This window comes from Notolepis coatsorum (genome assembly GCF_963971535.1).
Source record: "Notolepis coatsorum genome assembly, chromosome: 4".
Classification (NCBI taxonomy): domain Eukaryota; kingdom Metazoa; phylum Chordata; class Actinopteri; order Aulopiformes; family Paralepididae; genus Notolepis; species Notolepis coatsorum.
In genome coordinates, this window is record NC_140168.1 from 182,101,987 (window position 1) to 182,120,568 (window position 18,582).

Here is an 18,582-nt window from a genome sequence, read left to right on the forward strand (position 1 = left end):
GCATGGTAGAGCACATGGTTACTTCCCCTGTGTCCAGCCAATTTACAAAGAGAGGAGGTTGTTGCTCCTAATCCACCGCAAGTCTCCCCTCTCAGCTTTTTTGGTCAGAGTCTGAGCAAAACCAACACGATTCTTCCTGACGGTCCCACAACAGCCGATGTTCTTTTTGGCCAAATCCTGGAAGAGGGCAGGGCTTGTGTAAAAGCTGTCCGTATACTGTAGCCCCGACCCAGCAGAGGTCCATTACTGCTCTGTAACTCAACCCATGTACTGACACACTTCTGCCTGTATAAACAAAGAAGTTCCACGTATAGGCTATTGAAGAATCTGCCAGCACAAAGTTTGTAACCCCACTTTGTGAGCTTCTCCTTCATATACTGCTTCATGCTAATCCTGGCCTTGCTCACGACCATGCGCTCATCAATTGAAAGGTTCTTGGATGGATGGATGGAAATGAGCTTTGCAGGCTTCCACCATGTCAGTGTACTACAGGGGCTTTATTTTGAACAGTTTGTCATACTCGCAGTATTCCTTTTTCTCAGATTTTCCTCATCCTCTTCAGGGTTACAGCGACCACACGATGGCCTCAAATCGCCTGCATGTCATTCTGTCACCAGGGAAGTGGAAGTCATATGGGAATTTCTTTCTCCATACGTCTGTTCTGCTGTGGACTGGCACAAGGCCAGAGAAAACAATAATAGCTAAGAACATAAAGAAGTCCTTCACTGTAAGCCGGAGTTGCCACTTGAATTTCTTTACGGCTTGTCGTCTCTTGGCAGCATTGGCATTAGTGTTGTTTATGATGGTATGGATGACAGGTGGAAAAAAACTGCTGGAAGAGGGCAAGGGGAGACCATGACGTAGTGTCAAATGTAGGGCCAGGGATCCTAGCTGGCATGAATCGCAGAGGGTCAGGTTTTTTGTCTCTCCCGTTTGTCATGCCACCTCTCCTCCTCCTCTCTCACTCTTGGTCTTGCAGACCCACCTCGACCACACTTGCTTGCTTGTTGCCTGGCTTTCCCTTTTCGCTTGGGCTGCCTCTTCTTTCGTGCAACATCACAGGTCCAACTCCGTGTCTTGTAGCCACGCCCTCTTCTCTGGTCCCACGTCAAAGAGGCTGGCTTCAGAGGGTGGTCTGCATAGGAGGGGCAGATGGTCAGGATATGCTCGACAGTCTGGTCAGGGTCTCCACACTCGCATGCAGCGCTGTCTACCAGGCCCCACTTCTTCAATGATGCTTTGAAGCTGCCTCTCTTCAGGCGAGTCAGAGCCGAGGATGGGGAGCAGTAGCTTGACGAGTGGGACGTCCTCCCTGCAGCAGAGTGGTGGGGGCAGGTGTGAACGTGCCTCTGATGGTGATGGTTGCCGGGGGCTGGACGAGGCCTGTTGGAGCCGACTGCGACTGGATGGTCCGCCTCCCGTGGCTCATGATCCTCATCACTGTCAAATCAAATGTGGAGGAAAGATAAATATCTATTCAGTAATAATAATAAACAAACTGGGAAGTAAACAAACATAAAAACACTATATAAATATCTATAATATAAATATATCTATCCATCCATCTATATCTATCTGAGAGAGGATATATACAGCTAATTATCTGTATTTTCTGTGTTATCTGTGTTTGAGCATTTACTAAGTGCAATACAGGATTATATAGATAATTTAGATAGATAAATTGATTTATTTGGTGTCAAATATCTATAAAAAAATAAAACGCATACCTTTCTGACGGTCTGATATAATAATCGGGAGTCGCCGCTGTTGCACCGCTGCACCAGATCTTCCTCTGATGAGGATTCTTCAGGTAGTAGGGCTGGTCGTCGGGGTCCTTGTGTAACATTTGAAGCACTTGCTCCAACGAATATCGTACTTTCAGACGTCTTCCTGCCATTTGTATCAAATAAATGCCAACAAATTGTCCAAAAACTGAGATCATTGCCTCATAAAATGTGTGTTCCCTCCTCTCTGCTCTAATGTCCTGCGCTCTGCTGTCCAGACTCCCAACACGTGCGCTCTCCCCCAGGTGCACTCTCCCACCAGTGGCACGAAACAGATATCTGTGCAGGACACACGATTGGCTAACCACGAGGAAAATAATGTGCGCATCCTCCACAACCCCACCCCCAATCAATTTAAATTAAATTCGATACTGCCGACCTTGTGGTCAACACAAACACGGATGTTGGACAAACTAAAACCAGCGTTTATTGCTCTCAAATACAACCTTTCATCACAAAACAGCTAAAGTAAGACAGAATTTGTGTTACTCACTGTAAACAAGCGTTCTTTTATTGCATTATTTGGCTGCTGGTGTACTGAGTTTTAGACGAAGAGTCAAGTGACTATGATGGGACTGTTGGAATGAATGAATGAATTCATTCACACACACACACACACGATATATTACATATCTTCATGTGAAAACATCATCGTGGAGATTGTGTGCGTGTGCCAGGTCTCCCAAGAAGCTATTTAAAGCTTTTGGAGGGAGCCTGATCACAAATATAAATAAAATATAAACAAACAAAAACATACATGGGTAGGCTTGCACACCTACCTACTAACAAACATACAACATACATAAATACAGACAATTAATATACCTAAGTATGGATTCTATTTAGAGATATGATTTGAGCAGTTCCTCTTTCAGTGATTTTTTTGAAGGCTCAAACTTTCATTTGACCCCACGTTTGTTTATCTAACATGAAATATCGCTAGCCGTGGAAATGTGGCGAGTGGAGAACACTAGGAGTAATTTGCCTCGTTAACGATAAGACATCCTTCAACCTCATCAACAAGGCTCTGGACCCTCACTGACACCCCCACTGTGTTACATTAACACTACTAGACTATATACAATCAAAACATACTTGCTCATACTCTTTGCACATAACTGCCCAATTGCACAGCCCTGCTAATGACCCCATCCCACTGTATTGTTATTGTTATTCTAATCGGTACATATACTTGACCACATCTTGCCCAGTTGTGCAGCCCTGGCCTATTCTTATTTTATATTCTATTGTGCTTATTTAATTTATATCCCATTTTATTTGATTCAACCTCTTTATTTTACAGTTGTACAGCCCTGGCCTATTTATTTCATAATTATAAATGGCTGCTTTTTTATATAGCGCTTTTATCCAAAAGTGCTTTACAATTTGTTACTCACATTTGACCCATTCACTAATTATATCATATGGTGCTTCCATCTTAACTTAATTCATATTTAATTTATTATCTGTCCGTTACTGTCCGTCCGTTAATGTTGCACCGAAAACGACCAAAGCAAATTCCTTGTATGTGAAAACTACTTGGCAATAAAGACCTTTCCGATTCTAATTCCGTGTCTCCCAGGGTTGGTCCGGCAGGCCTCCCCCCAGGGGAGCTTTCAGTTCCAGCGAGTAGGCCCCGAGGGGGACAGCCGCTTCTTCTCCTGCCTGGAGCCAGACGGAGAAGCCAAGACCTTCTTCCAGTTCAGCTCCCCGGGCAAGGACAGGAGCCAGCACTACATGAACATGAAGAAACACTGAGCCGAGCGGAGCGGGTCCTGGTTACAGAGCCAACGAGGGGGCAGCTGTCTCTTCAAACTAGTTAGGTGAGACAAGTGGCTCCCGATGCCAAGTAATAACGAGGCATTGGCCACACCTGGGGTGCCTCAATGAAGAGGGGGTGGCCCAGGTGTGCCTTGTTGGCTCAGGGCTTTAAAGGGGTTTTTGGTTTGTTTGTTTTCTTCAGGATTTTGGTCGAGGAAGACAGTTTGTTTGTTTTCCCATTAGGTACTTGAGTTTAATAGAAGACCATTGTAGTCATTAAAGCAGTCTGCCTGTTTATCCCTGTCACACAAGGATTTGATGATTCATACAGCATGTTAATTACAAGGTTATTATTGTAGTAAATAATGCTCAGGGTGTGTTTTTCCTTGACGCTGTGTGGATTGGGTGCTTTGTCTCATTTATTAAACGATAAAAAAATTGTCATCACGTGATGTTCATATTCGATAAGACTATGACCAAAGTATTAAGGATTATCTTTATTAAATTGAACTCAAGTCTGACACCATTGCCATCACAGTAATCATTTTGTAATTAATTTACAAAAGGTCCTCAGTTTCTCTCATCAGAATACAAAAGGGAAAATATTTATAAATATGTACAGTGCTTTTTTTTTCTCTAGAAACAATAATAACAACAGGTATCTAGTATTTACAAAACTAAAAAAAACAGGCACACATTTTGGATTCTTCATGCTTCCACTTGGCTTGTAGACCCCTCGATACCACCCCCCCCCCCGTCCAGTCATGGCTCCCTCCACTCATTCACTCTGGGGCTTGTAGCTGACTGAAGCAGCAATCTGACTCTTGACGTTCGGCTTCTTGCCGTTGACTATGAGGAGCAGAGGGGAGTCCACTCGTATACTCCTCAAGTCAAAGGACTGGAGAGGAGACAAGAGAATAGAGAAGCAGATGAACTAAAGGTTCTTTAGAACATCTCCATTTATTACCAACACATGCACTTTGTCTCCCGACAGTTAATTACACAGGCAATATCAGAATTGAATTGATTAAGATGTATTGTCATACAGCACAGGTACAGTACAATGAAAATAAGTTTGGCATCCAACAAGAGTGCAAATGTAATAGTAAAGTGCAACAGTAATATACAATGTACAGGTAATAATAATTCATTTTATTTGTATAGCGCTTCTCAAGAACCCAAAGTCGCTATACAAATCGCAGGTGATTAAACTGGGTACAAAATATACAAATTAGTACTGAGTGTAATCAGATGTACAGAGTTGTATAATATGTACAGTGATACAGGTATAAAGACACTATGGTAGTAGTCATACTGGCCAGCAGAGTAACTAGTAAGAGTAGGATATGTACAGATATAGATATGTGCAGGTAAGTACACACATGTGTGTAAACAATCCAGTTCATAAAACAATGATGAACTGGATTCTTCTTCAGGACTGGGTCTCAAAATGGCTAAAGACTCATTAGACTAATGAAGATGGGTGTATGTACATGAGGTCATGATCATCTATCATACATCAGAAACCAGTGATCTTTATGGGACACTGACCTTGTCGTCGTGTGTTATGCTGTGTCGTTTGATCTGGGGTTCAGGGATGACCACAGTGTCTCCTATCAGGACGCCCCAACTGTCCGCTGTGTTGTAGACCATCACCACTAAGCAGCTCTCCTCGCTGTCCACCATGCCAAACGTACTGGGATGAAGGGAAGAGACGCAGAACACACTCAATCGTCATGACATAAATGTGAGATCATAATTTTAAGATAAGACAAGATAATCCTTTATAGATCCCCTTGGGGAAATTCGGGTGTCATAACAGCATGGGGGAGGTCCAGGTATGGGCAGGGTAATAGTAAAAAGACAAAAATATAGGCAACCAAATTTGATCTGAATATAAATATGAGAAATGTAAACAGTGTAGTCAAGCGTCAGCAACATTTAGTGATAATACTTTTGATATTAGATACTTTACAACAACGCTCGATCTACGTCGTCGGCTATCTTTATTCCAAGATCCGCGCGAGCTCCCATGTGTGGTCAAATGAGCCATACTCACAAGGCCATGCGTCCCTCGGAGGCCAGGCTGAACACCACCTTGCCCAGGGCGGCCACGCCGGAGTTGAGGCCGTGCGAGAGGGAGGCCAGGGTACGGGGCTCCAGGCTCCCCACGCTGCCCGACGGGGAGCAGAACTGCGGAGAGGTGCAGGGCCCCAGGGCCGACGTCTCCAGGCCGGAGAGCATCATCCGCAACCGCCGGGCCTTCACCTTCCCCTGGAGAGACGGACAGGTGGGATGGGAATCAGTGAGGCGTTAAGACTCTGCCGCCACCTCCTGGCGGTGAATGTACACAGCCTATAATATATATGTATAATATATATTATACACACACACCCACACACAGATATACAGACAGACACACGATTGTGACTGAATCTAGATAGTTAAAGAACACAGGACGCCTATTGCAAATAGTAGGGGGTTCCCCGACGTTCCTGCCCAAATTCCCAATCAGGTCTCTGACATCAAGGAATCATCCCTTCCCCTTAATTGGCTGATATCAATCCCTGTCTCCTGAGCCGTTCAGCCATTGTGTAGTGTGACGTGTGCCTGGTGCCAGTGTATGGCCATTGAGCCTGCTTAGCCCAAGGTTGGGTGCTACCAGTGGTGGTGAAGGAGGCAATTTCCACCCTACATTGTGGGGAGCGCTTTGAGTGTCTAGAAAAGCTGTAATTAATTATTATAGTTATATATCCCCTACGTTAAAATGTTTTTTGTTCAAATATTCTGTATTCAATATCAATTTATATTTAATAATAAAACACAATATAATTGTGCCCTAATGATAAGGATAAACGCTCAATGAGGAAACACACTCACTTTTCCAAAAGAATGTCCAACATGCCTATAGATACGTGGAACTATACACTACGGTGGTATTGCACGACCCATAACGGCCCCCAAACAGCATCGCCAACTTCATCAGACCCGTGCCCCTTTGATGCAAGCTCTAGGTATCGACAATACCAACGCTACATACCCTACCACATGACCCCTAATGGCCCCCACAACCCAACGTGTAGATAAGATAGATGCTACATACCCTGCCACATGACCCCTAATGGCCCCCACAACCCAACGTGTAGATAGGCAGTGAGAGCCAGAATATCACTAGGGTTATCAAGCAACTTGAGATCTAAGCTGTGTAGATTGTTGAATGTGTAGTCAAAGTAGTCATTTTGAGGAATCACTACTTAAAATAATTAATCATCAAATGGTGAAAAATCTGAAAAGATATGTTTTTTTAAGCTACTAGCTACCTATATTCATCCCAGGTGAGGAAGCGCTCCCTCCCGTCACACCTCGCTCCCTCCAGTCACACCTCGCTCCCTCCAGTCACACCTCGCTCCTTCCGTCACACCTCGCTCCCTTCCGTCACACCTCGCTCCCTCCTGTCACACCTCGCTCCCTCCAGTCACACCTCGCTCCCTCCAGTCACACCTCGCACCCTCCAGTCACACCTCGCTCCCTTCCGTCACACCTCGCTCCCTCCCGTCACACCTCGCTCCCTCCTGTCACACCTCGCTCCCTCCAGTCACACCTCGCTCCCTCCAGTCACACCTAGGGATGGGAATCGAAAACCGGTTCCTAATTGGCCGATGCCTGGAACCGTGTGGCTCCCGTGACTTTCGATTCCATTATCGCTGCCAGGTTTTTCCTAGTTGCGCAATAACGTTAGCATGTAGCCATGGCAGACTCTATTTGATTCCTTAAGGGCTCGAAATTGCCTGGGTTTTGGTAATATGCTCCCGAAATGCTCCCGCTGTTTGGCTACTTCTATGTGCAGTGAAAACTACTTGAATGCTTTAGAACCTAGTCATTGATTTAGTTGAGGGTGAGCTAAAATTAGCCGCGGAGCTAACGCTATCTAACGTGAGCTAACGCTATTTAATCAAGCTCACAAAAAGAGATAAACAGCTGACAGCGGATAGTACAGGTACAAATACAATAAAACAGCAGGTGGGGGCTGTTGTGTAAACCTTGTACTCTTTAGTTCACATAATAGACGGAGTGTTTGTTTACTTCTGTACTCTGTAAGCCAGGAAGTACAAGTGGTGCAACATACAAATGTGTCCGTGTAGCAACACAAGCCAATACCTTATAGGACAGGGGCCCGGGGAGGGAGCTGTGTGTGTGTGTGTGTGTGTGTGTGTGTGTGAGACAGAAGTCAGAGGAATAACGACCTGTTATTCAATAGATTAAATTAGTTTAAGAATAAAAAAATAAATACATTTTAAGAGAATCTCAAATACATTATTTTATTTAAGTGTAGGCTATAGTTAATGTTTTATTTTTTACAGTTTTTGTATTTTTCTGACATGGGGGCTCAACAATAAATGACAATCAGAAATGTCAAGTTGCATGTTGTTATTCTAACCAGCTTAGACCCCTACGCTCTGCATCTTCTGGCCGCCTCAGACCTACTCCTATCCAAGCTCCGGGAGGGTCATCAAAGAGAAGTCGCCTATTCTCAGTCCTTGCCCCACAATGGTGGAATGAACTACCCACCCCAGTTAGGACAGCCGAATCACGTCCAATCTTTCGCCGTCGACTAAAGACGCACTTCTTCAACCATTATCTGAAAAAAAAAAAAAAATATCTAACCCTAACTAACCGTACGGTCATGCACTTGTCCTAATAAACTAACCTACACTGTAGCACTCAACACTTTGATGAACATTGTTGCTCAGCTGATAGAGTTGTGCCCTTCCTGATGGCTTGTCGTACAGAACTTGTAAGTCGCTTTGGATAAAAGCGTCAGCTAAATGACTAAATGTAAATGTAGTTCTGTTGCATTTCCAATTTATTTATGTAAATGATAAATTGATCAGGTATCGATAAGGGTATCGATAAAGAATCGAATCGATAAGCAGAATCGATAATGGAATCGTATCGATAAAATCCTATCAATTCCCATCCCTAGTCACACCTCACACCTCGCTCCCTCCAGTCACACCTCGCTCCCTCCCATCACACCTCGCTCCCTCCAGTCACACCTCGCTCCCTCCAGTCGCTCTCTCCAGTCACACCTCGCTCCCTCCAGTCGCTCCCTCCAGTCACACCTCACACCTCGCTCCCTCCCATCACACCTCGCTCCCTCCCGTCACACCTCGCTCCCTCCAGTCACACCTCGCTCCCTCCCGTCACACCTCGCTCCCTCCAGTCACACCTCGCTCCCTTCCGTCAGCTCGCTCCCTCCAGTCACACCTCGCTCCCTTCCGTCACACCTCGCTCCCTCCAGTCACACCTCGCTCCCTCCAGTCACACATCGCTCCCTCCCATCACACCTCGCTCCCTCCAGTCACACCTCGCTCCCTCCAGTCGCTCCCTCCAGTCACACCTCGCTCCCTCCTGTCACACCTCGCTCCCTCCAGTCACACCTCGCTCCCTCCAGTCACACCTCGCTCCCTCCAGTCACACCTCGCTCCCTCCAGTCACACCTCGCTCCCTCCCGTCACACCTCGCTCCCTCCAGTCACACCTCGCTCCCTCCAGTCACACCTCGCTCCCTCCCATCACACCTCGCTCCCTCCCGTCACACCTCGCTCCCTCCAGTCACACCCCTCCAGTCACACCTCGCTCCCTCCAGTCACACCTCGCTCCCTCCAGTCACACCCCTCCAGTCACACCTCGCTCCCTCCTGTCACACCTCGCTCCCTCCAGTCACACCTCGCTCCCTTCCGTCACACCTCGCTCCCTCCAGTCACACCTCGCTCCCTCCAGTCACACCTCGCTCCCTCCAGTCACACTTTGCTCCCTCCCATCACACCTCGCTCCCTCCAGTCACACCTCGCTCCCTCCAGTCACACCTCGCTCCCTTCCGTCACACCTCGCTCCCTCCAGTCACACCTCGCTCCCTTCAGTCACACCTCGCTCCCTCCAGTCACACCTCGCTCCCTTCAGTCACACCTCGCTCCCTCCAGTCACACCTCGCACCCTCCAGTCACACATCGCTCCCTCCAGTCACACCTATTGCTCCCTCCAGTCACACCTCGCTCCCTCCAGTCACACATCGCTCCCTCCAGTCACACCTATCGCTCCCTCCAGTCACACCTCGCTCCCTCCAGTCACACCTCGCTCCCTCCAGTCACACCTCGCTCCCTCCAGTCACACCTCGCTCCCTCCAGTCACACCTCGCTCCCTCCAGTCACACCTCACACCTCGCTCCCTCCAGTCACACCTTGCTCGCTATGAGTTCAGTGATTTTCCCCAGGTATTCCAGCAGCTGCCTCTCCCTCTCGGAAGGCTTGTCCCACCCCGGATCGAGGGCTGCCGCCCGCCTGTATCCACCCAGCGCCGACCCGAACATCTCCTCGTACTGGAACAGAGTGGCTCGGTTGAAATGCAGGTCCGGGTTGGACGAGGCCGCCCGGTCCACCTTTTCCTGGGAAGGAGATGATAGGGAGTAGAATTGCGCAATTGGAACTCGCCAAGGATTTTAAAAACCTGTGTAAAGATGTATAACCGTTTAGATTAGACAGTGGTGGAAGAAGTACACAGTTCCTTTACTTAAGTAAAAGTAGAAATACTCGGATAAACAAGTACTCTGGTAAAAGTAAAAGTCCTGCATTCAAATTTTAAAATAAAAGTTGAGAAGTATTTGCTATTGAATGTACTTAAGTATCTAAAGTGAAAGTACACATTCTACATGACGTTTGTGTATCCATTGACCTCTATAGGTTTTGTTAAAGTAGTATGTGGTGCAGTTATGCTGCTCTGATTAACTCATTCCCCGCCAACAACGAGTATACTCGTTATTGGGCGCCATTCTTTGACCACCAACAACAAGTATACTCGTTATTTGATTTAGATTTTAATATTCTATTCAATGTTACGGACCTGTATGTTGCCGTTAAAAGGCATACTGGGACGCAGAGGGTGCAGTACCGGGCAGATCCTGCCAGGTGGCAGTATCGAGAGTGTAGTAAACCCTGTTCCAGACCGGGTGTTACATTTAAACTGCTCCGGGCGCAGTTTTTTAGTGCAGGGAAGCCTAGAGATTCACTCGGTCGCATTGAAACGGGTCCGGGCCCCTCGATGCATGTGTATTGCCGTATTATGCCGTGGACCAGATGGACCAGATGGCGATCAAACAATTGGAATATTCTTTTTGGAATACCCCCGACCTCCCCCGACGTCAATTCCAGCTTGATCCTGCAAGGATTTCGTACCGATCCGGCTGATCGGCGTGTGTGGTGTTCATAACGAATGCCGTTACTGGCAATCAAAGCATCAGAAACAACCCCCCCCCCCCCTTTTCATGCATTCATGATGAAACATAATACCCATTATATGCAGTTGATTTGGAAATAGTAGCGTGTCCAGGGATGAAAGGCCAATGCTTTTAGTAGAATTCACGTAGAGCCCTATAACTCAGTTTCCCAGGAATTTGCCCGGATCATTCCGAAACTATACTTATATTCACCACGGGATAACGCGCGAACGTATGCATGAAGAAGATAGTTACTGTCAAATTACCATAGTATTGTATCCATAGAATAGAATATAGATATAGCTCTACAAACAAGGTGACGCACTCCTATCTTTAAAGCATGGCCTGGCTAGAATAGGATGAGGCTAATCCCTGGCGGTCAATGAGTTAAAGGTTATGTTAAAGTGGTACGTGGTCCAATTATGCTGCTCGGATTACGTCCTCTTGAAGTTGATGGGCTTCAAATGTGAAAGTATATAATCTTCATAATCTTTTATTTTGTATATATTATGTTTTCTATGCAAAATCCTTTTCTTCAAAGTAACTAGTAACTGATGGGTTCAGATAAATGTAGTGGAGTGTAAAGTACAATATTTCCCTTGAAATGTAGTGGAATAAAAGTATGAAGTTCCCTAAAATGTAAATACTCACATAAAGTACAAGTAGTTCGAAATTGTACTTAAGTACAGTAATTGTATAGGGCGGCTACGTGGCGTAGTGGGCAAGGCGCTCCCCACGAAATGCTGGAGACACTGCAGGCTCGTCAGTTCGAGCCCAGCGCTCCACATTTGCTTTCAGTTTAGCTGGTCGTCCATACTAATACACATTGGCCGTATTAGGGGGTGGGAAACTGATGGGTGGGGATCGGGCGTTGTGGACAGCGACTCCTACAGGTCGGTTGGTGCGCCTGCGCAGTAGAATCGGGAAGTGTCGAGGGCAGCGTGAGCCTCCCACGCGTTACTCCTCGCCACTGAGAGATCGAGCTGCGCAGGTGAAAAGATGCGACTGCTGTTACCTCAAGTACCGGAGGGGACTTGTGCTATGTATGACTTAGTCCACATTGCAGCCGGCTTGTGGGAGGCAAGAAACAGCGTCCGTGACAGGGGAGGGTTGAATTGGATGATACGAAATTGGGATGGGAGAAAATATAGAAAATGGGAGAAAAAGTGGATCAAAAAAAAAGTACAGTAATTGTATGTCTATTTTATCATGTCTATTTTATTACCTGTTTATTATGTCTATTTTATTATTTAGTATTATTGCATAATCAAAGTGGGCATGGCCACCCGCATTTCACTGTATGCCCTGGTATGTATGTGACAAATAAACCTCTTGAATCTTGAGTAAAAAATACTTAAATTACTTTCCACCACTGAGATTAGATTAGATATGTACAATGATACAGGTATACTATATGCAAGACAATTATGGTAGTAATCATACTGGCCAGCGACGTAACTAGTAAGAGTAAGTAAGGGATATGTACAGATATAGTATCTACACATTATGTGCAGGTATGTACGGACAGATATCATATGACATGCTATCATACAGAGTTATATGGGTTACATGCAGGTTTGTGTGTGTGTGTACGTACAGATTGTGCATAGGCACTTAGAGCTTGTTGTGACATCTGTGGATTCTGCCGGCAGGTGAAAAACAGAGCGATGTAGGCATTCCCCAAGATGTCTGTAAAAGAAAAATCAACCTATAAAACATCTCGATTACTAGTGTAGTGGCTATTTGTCAACAACAAACAATAAAAACTAAAAAGCCACTGAAGCACCAGGCAGTGAATCTTACGCAGATCAGGAAGTCCATTGTCCAGACAGGCATTGACGGTTATGTGGCATTTATTGTCATTAAAGAATATACAGCAAAAAGATGTGTGAAATTGTGTTTTCTTGTCTCTCCCTGACGCTGGTAAAAAAAACATACACCTGTGCTGTTGTCCTCTAATCACCTAAATACACCCAGCTGTGCTTCCCAATTGCCCAAAACCCCTTCAAAATAAAAGCCTTTAGCTGCAACTCATAACAACTTAAAATAATATGGCTGTAAACAAATTAATTCTACAAAATCACATAACAAATAAATATATTAAATAAATGTGAAAATAGTCAATAGCTCCCACAACTAGTATCCACTGATATTAGTCTGTTAGAAGGCCTACCGGGAGGAGGTTGATGTACTGGCACGCTGGTGTCAGGACAACAGCCTGCTCCTGAACATTGGTAAAACCTAGGAGCTGATCGTGGATTTTAGGAGAACACAGCAGGGGACACACACACCACTGTGGATAAACGGGGCTACCGTGGACAGGGTGAGCAGCTTAAAGTACCTGGGGGTACTTTAAAGTACCTGGGGGTATCTCAGAAGACCTGACATGGACAACACACATAGACTCAGTCGTAAAGAAGGCGAAGCAGCGCCTCTACCACCTGAGACAGTTAACACTTTGAGTGCCAGCAGGGGGCGCACGATTTAGCGCTTGAGTGCCAGCGCTGTAGTCAATGGGAGGGCGAGCACATAAACTATATCTTAAATTATGGCTGTGTGTGTAATACGCCCGTCGCTTATCAATGACTTGCTTGCAGTCAACATGTACGAAACTGATTGTTTTTTTCATCTGTACATTTCCGTTTTATACCATTTTGAAAAACGCTCGTTTTTGGAAATTTCCAGAAAATAAGATTGTGATAAACGCCCTTTAGTGGAATACACAAAAAACTGTCATTTTTTGGCCTATTTTCGCTTTCAAATAAACGCTAGATTATCGATAGTATATGTGTATTTATGCACGCTAGAGAAGCGGGCTGAAAAATCTATTATCTATTTCCTGATCAGCACACACACATATAGGGGACACGTTGATATATATGTGAGAAAAAAAACTGATTACCCCAAGACTGGTAAAATAGATTCCTTACCTCAGATCAGATGTTCTCCAAAAAGATTATTCCAATTCCAATGTGAGGCTAGATTGATGAAAAATGAAGGAAATCGCAAAAAAAAATAAAAAACCATTAAATAACGAGATTTCTCGTCATTGGCACTCAACGTATGGCATGAACTAACGAGATTTCTCGTGGCTGGCACTCAAAGTGTTAAGGAAGTTCAGAGTATCGGGGAAGATACTCCAGTCCTTCTACTCCAGAGCTGTAGAGAGCATCTTGACAGTCATCACTGCCTGGTATGGAAACAGCAAGGCACAGGACAAGAAGGCCCTACAAAGAGTGGTGCGCTCAGCTTAGCGTACTACGGGTATTGCACTACCACCCCTGCAGGTGGTGTAGTGGTTAACACGGTTGCCTCACAGCAAGAAGGTCCAGGCTTCGATTCCCGCCTGGGGACCATGTTGCCAGGTTGCCAGGTACCTAGGTGGTGTATCTCCCGGGCCTCTCTGTGTGGATATTCTCCCTGTGATCACAAGGGTTTCCCCCTCCAGAAAAAGAGATAAGCCTCAATGGAAAAACATGCAGAACAGATCGCCAGGTGGCTAGGTTATACCGGAAGGGGGGGGGGGGGTGTTAGGGAAGGTGGGGGCTTTAGGTAAGAGGACTGATTGATCAGGGGAGACTATATAAGAGGTGCAAATCCAGAGCCTGCAGAATAATGAAAGACCCTCACCACCCCAACAACAGCCATGTAAGAGCCAAAGCTATATATTTAGGTTATTGTATTATATGAATGTTTAATATTGATTGGATTTAGATAGTCATTGAACCGTCGTATTTGTCATAATAGAACATTTGTGATGTCACAGTATGATGTCATGGTCAAACATTCTAGAACATAGACCATTCTAGAACCTTGGTGAGGTCACAGTATGACGTCATGATACGCTCTGGAACATTCGTGATGTCACCGTATGATGTCATAACCAAACATTCTAGAACATTTGGGTCTCTATATATATATCCCACGATTCTCTCTCTCTGGCAGTGTGTAACTTGAACAGGACTGAACGGGACTGAACGGATGGACTCAACAACCAAGCCTGGAGCCTGCATTTCTCAACCAAGGTGCCAAGCCTTCCGGTTTGCTGTGGATAGAGCCAGCAAGTGGATTTATGGCTTTCCAGTGTGGAGGAATTTTCATGTGTCGAGTAGGCGGTGATTTTGGAGACTGGGAAAATACAGTTTTCTTACCATGTAGTAGTGACGTGAATATTTAGGAAAAAAGCTTTAAAGAAAGACTTTGCTGTGGAAGAGAAATAAACCATTTGGATATCTTTGCTTTACACTGTGGACATTAATTTTCTTTATCAACGAACGTACTACTCATGAGTAAGTAATTTAACCAGTAGAGTGGATCGTCGACCCTCATATTAGTAAGAAAACTCTGTTCCAAGAGGAAAAAGGAATCAACACGAACTACTGGAGCGCTGAAAGAAGGATAACAACAAAATGTCGGAACCTAAGAAGGTTGAGATGACACAAAAGGTATATGAGGAAGATGTCCGTCATGCCATCCATAAGAGGAGAGCTAAGTTAGGTCAGCTAACTGGTCACATGAATAAGACTAATCGATTAATGGATGAGGAAGACGACGGTAACTTGGAAGGTATACAGACAAGATTGGTAGAATTCAACAGGCTATTCGGAGAGTTTGGTGCGCTTAATACCTCAGTCCAGGCGGCACTAAGCAAAAACATAAGCAAGACCTCAGAAGAGGAGAGGAAGAAAGATCAGGATGGATGGTTCACGCCGAAGGCTGACACATTTTCCAACTTCACAGAAAAGGCTGACGCATGGATGGAGGAGGTGCATAAGCGTATAGCGGAGTCTAGGACGCACCAAGATGAGGTCAGGCCTGAAGACAGTGCATCCGGCGTCGTAAAAGGGAAAGGGTCTAGAGCAGTGGTTCTCAACTGGTCTAGCCCCGGGACCCAACATTTTCCTCAGTCATTCATTCGCAACCCAAATTTTTTAACCACTATGATTTATTTAAAATCAATTATTTTTGCAGTAATAATAAGCAATCTTTCATGTACTGTTAACAACATGAAATAAACACAAAAGGTGCAACAAAAGTGCAACTAGGGCTAAAAACCCAATGAAATAAAATAATAATAAATAATATGCTTCTTAGCAGATTTCTTAGCTTAACATAACAGACCTAAGTTTGGGGGAACTAATGGGATAACTGGGGTTGCAACGAAAGTGCAACTAGGGATAAAAACCCAATGAAATAAAATAATAATAAATAATTATGCTTCTTAGCAGACTTCTTAGCTTAACATAACAGACCTATAGTAACTTTGGGGGAACTAATGGGATAACTGGTGTTGCAAAAAAATTGCAACTAGGGCTAAAAACACAATGAAATAAAATAATAATAATAATAATAATAATAAATAATATATCCTTCTTAGCAGACTTCTTAGCTTAACATCCCAGGGAACTAATGGGATAACTGGGGATGTTGTTTGCTCCTGACAAGAGTCTCAAAGTCTGGGGTGATGGTAGACAAAGCAACACTTATGATTTATCTTTTTTTTATTGGAAGGATTTATGCAGATTTATACATTTCAATTATCCAAATTATACAACTTCCATTTCCTTCCCCATTCCTATCCCCTAAACCCACCCCATCCCACCCAGTGAGGGCGACGACAAACGTACATATAATTCACATAAATAAAAAATTAAATTAAAATAATTAAACAAATACAGATGTGACAAGACAAAACTATGCAAAAAGAAATGAAGTAAAATTTTAAGAAAATTAAAAATATAAATAGGAAAGTAATAATAATATAATATAATACTCTCCATTTTAGTAGCATAATTTCCAGATGGTAAAACAAATAAAATGGAAAGTAAATTTAACACCCTCAGCAGACCACCACAATGCCATCTCCCCAGCCATACGTGGGCTAGCAGTGTCAGGAAGGTAGATGGGGGTCATGGGGTCCAAAGTTTGGAAGGAGTCATATGGGTTTTGAAATGAAGTAGGAAGGGCTGCCATGTTTTGTGGAAGGTATCTGTGTGGCCTTGTGTTGTAAATCTGATTTTCTCTATATGTATAAGAGACATAACATCCCTCATCCAGTGTAAATGTGAGGGGGGAGTGGCTGCCTTCCAGTTGATTAGGATGAGGCGTCTGGCAATGAGTGAGGCAAAGGCCATGGCATTGGATTGCCCAATAGATATCGCAGCGTTCTCCGGTGTCAGACCAAATAATGCAATAAGAGGGCATGCATGGGTCAACATTCACAAAAAATATATCTGAATAAGATTTAAAAATGGAAGTCCAGAAAGGGGCCAGTGCTGGACAATGCCAAAACATATGGATAAGTGAGCCAGGGGCTTGGTGGCACCGGTCGCATGTGGGATCCATGCCAGGGTTTATCTTCGCAAGTCTAGTCTTTGACCAATATAGACGGTGGAGGAGCTTGAACTGTATCAGTGAATGGTGGCCACATATTGAAGAAGAGTGTATTCGGGCAAGAGCATTTTCCCATTCTTTGTCTGTAAATTGATGATTTAGATCGGACTCCCAGTTTTGTCTTATAGCCAGTACTGAAGAAGGTAGGGATAGGGATATGATGTTATATAGTTTAGATATTGAGCCTTTGATTGCAACCTTCACCTCCAAGATGCGGTCGATCACAGTTTTTGGAGGTATATGGGGGAACTGAGCAAATTTGTTCTTAACGAAATCACATATCTGTAAATATCGTTTTTGGTAAGTTAAACTTTAGGGACAATTGTGTGAAAGACATAAATGAACTGTCTTGGTACAAATCATAAATGCTCAGAATGCCATTCTTTTTTTTGATCCACTTTTTCTCCCATTTTTCTATATTTTTCTCCCATCCCAATTTTTGTATCATCCAATTCAACCCTCCCCTGTCACGAACGCTGTTTCTTGCCTCCCACAAGCCGGCTGCAATGTGGACTAAGTCATACATAGCACAAGTCCCCTCCGGTACTTGAGGTAACAGCAGTCGCATCTTTTCACCTGCGCAGTTCGATCTCTCAGTGGCGAGGAGTAACGCGTGGGAGGCTCACGCTGCCCCCGACACTTCCTGATTCTACTGCGCAGGCGCACCAACCGACCTGTAGGAGTCGCTGTCCACAATGCCCGATCCCCACCCATCAGTTTCCCACCCCCTAATACGGCCAATGTGTATTAGTATGAACGACCAGCTAAACTGAAAGCAATGTGGAGCGCTGGGCTCGAACAGGCGAGCCCAGCGTCTCTGCATTCGCGGCGAGCGCCTTGCCCACTACGCCACGTAGCCGCCCCCTCAGAATGCCATTCTTAAACCAGTTGCTGAAGGCTTCATCCACCATAGAGGGAGGGAAAAGGACGTTTTTGTGGACAGGTGACGATGGTGACATGGCGTGGAGACCAAAGTGTTTTCTGAACTGGGTCCAGATCCGGAGGGAGTGTTGTACTAAGGCAGTCGTGCCCAACCAGTCGATCACGATCGACCGGTAGATCGCACGCTGGTTTCAAGTAGACCGCAAGATTATTTTGGAAAATCATTTAATTTGATTTGGAGGAGAGGACAACAAACGTTCGAGCAGTCCTGTGTATAACAGGCAGTCAGGCAGCCTGAGCCAATCGATACCGTCTACATTCCGTACATTCCGGACAGCGAGCTTCACCCATAGGGATGCAAATTGATGCCTTTGTTTTCATGGAGTGGCATGAGTGGGGTTCGGGCCCATCACCTGGCAGGTACAGTATAAACATGGCTCTGAGACCAGCCTTGAGTCACTCGAAACTGCAAGATGAATGGAACACCACC

The 18,582-nt window shown here is 44.9% G+C and overlaps 2 protein-coding genes across 3 annotated transcripts in view; one reads left to right on the top strand and one right to left on the bottom strand.

Annotated features, from left to right (window-relative positions):
* LOC311226774 (E3 ubiquitin-protein ligase CCNB1IP1-like) overlaps nt 1-3,542 on the top strand; it is a gene marked incomplete at both ends in the record, with an annotated part of 34,344 nt that extends 30,802 nt beyond the window's left edge. The window contains one exon of the mRNA XM_084312181.1: nt 3,367-3,542. Coding sequence (XP_084168307.1) covers nt 3,367-3,542 — 176 coding nt within the window. The remainder of the gene's footprint in view (nt 1-3,366) is intronic.
* A 491-nt stretch (nt 3,543-4,033) lies between these two features.
* The window catches only part of ttc5 (tetratricopeptide repeat domain 5), a 41,699-nt gene continuing 27,150 nt past the window's right edge, over nt 4,034-18,582 (bottom strand). For both annotated transcript variants that reach the window (XM_084312737.1, XM_084312736.1), the window contains exons 5-9: nt 12,415-12,506; nt 9,786-9,989; nt 5,605-5,819; nt 5,097-5,241; nt 4,034-4,443 (exon numbers count right to left, since the gene is read on the bottom strand). In XM_084312737.1, coding sequence (XP_084168863.1) covers nt 4,324-4,443; nt 5,097-5,241; nt 5,605-5,819; nt 9,786-9,989; nt 12,415-12,506 — 776 coding nt within the window. In that variant the 3' untranslated portion in view covers nt 4,034-4,323. The remainder of the gene's footprint in view (nt 4,444-5,096; nt 5,242-5,604; nt 5,820-9,785; nt 9,990-12,414; nt 12,507-18,582) is intronic.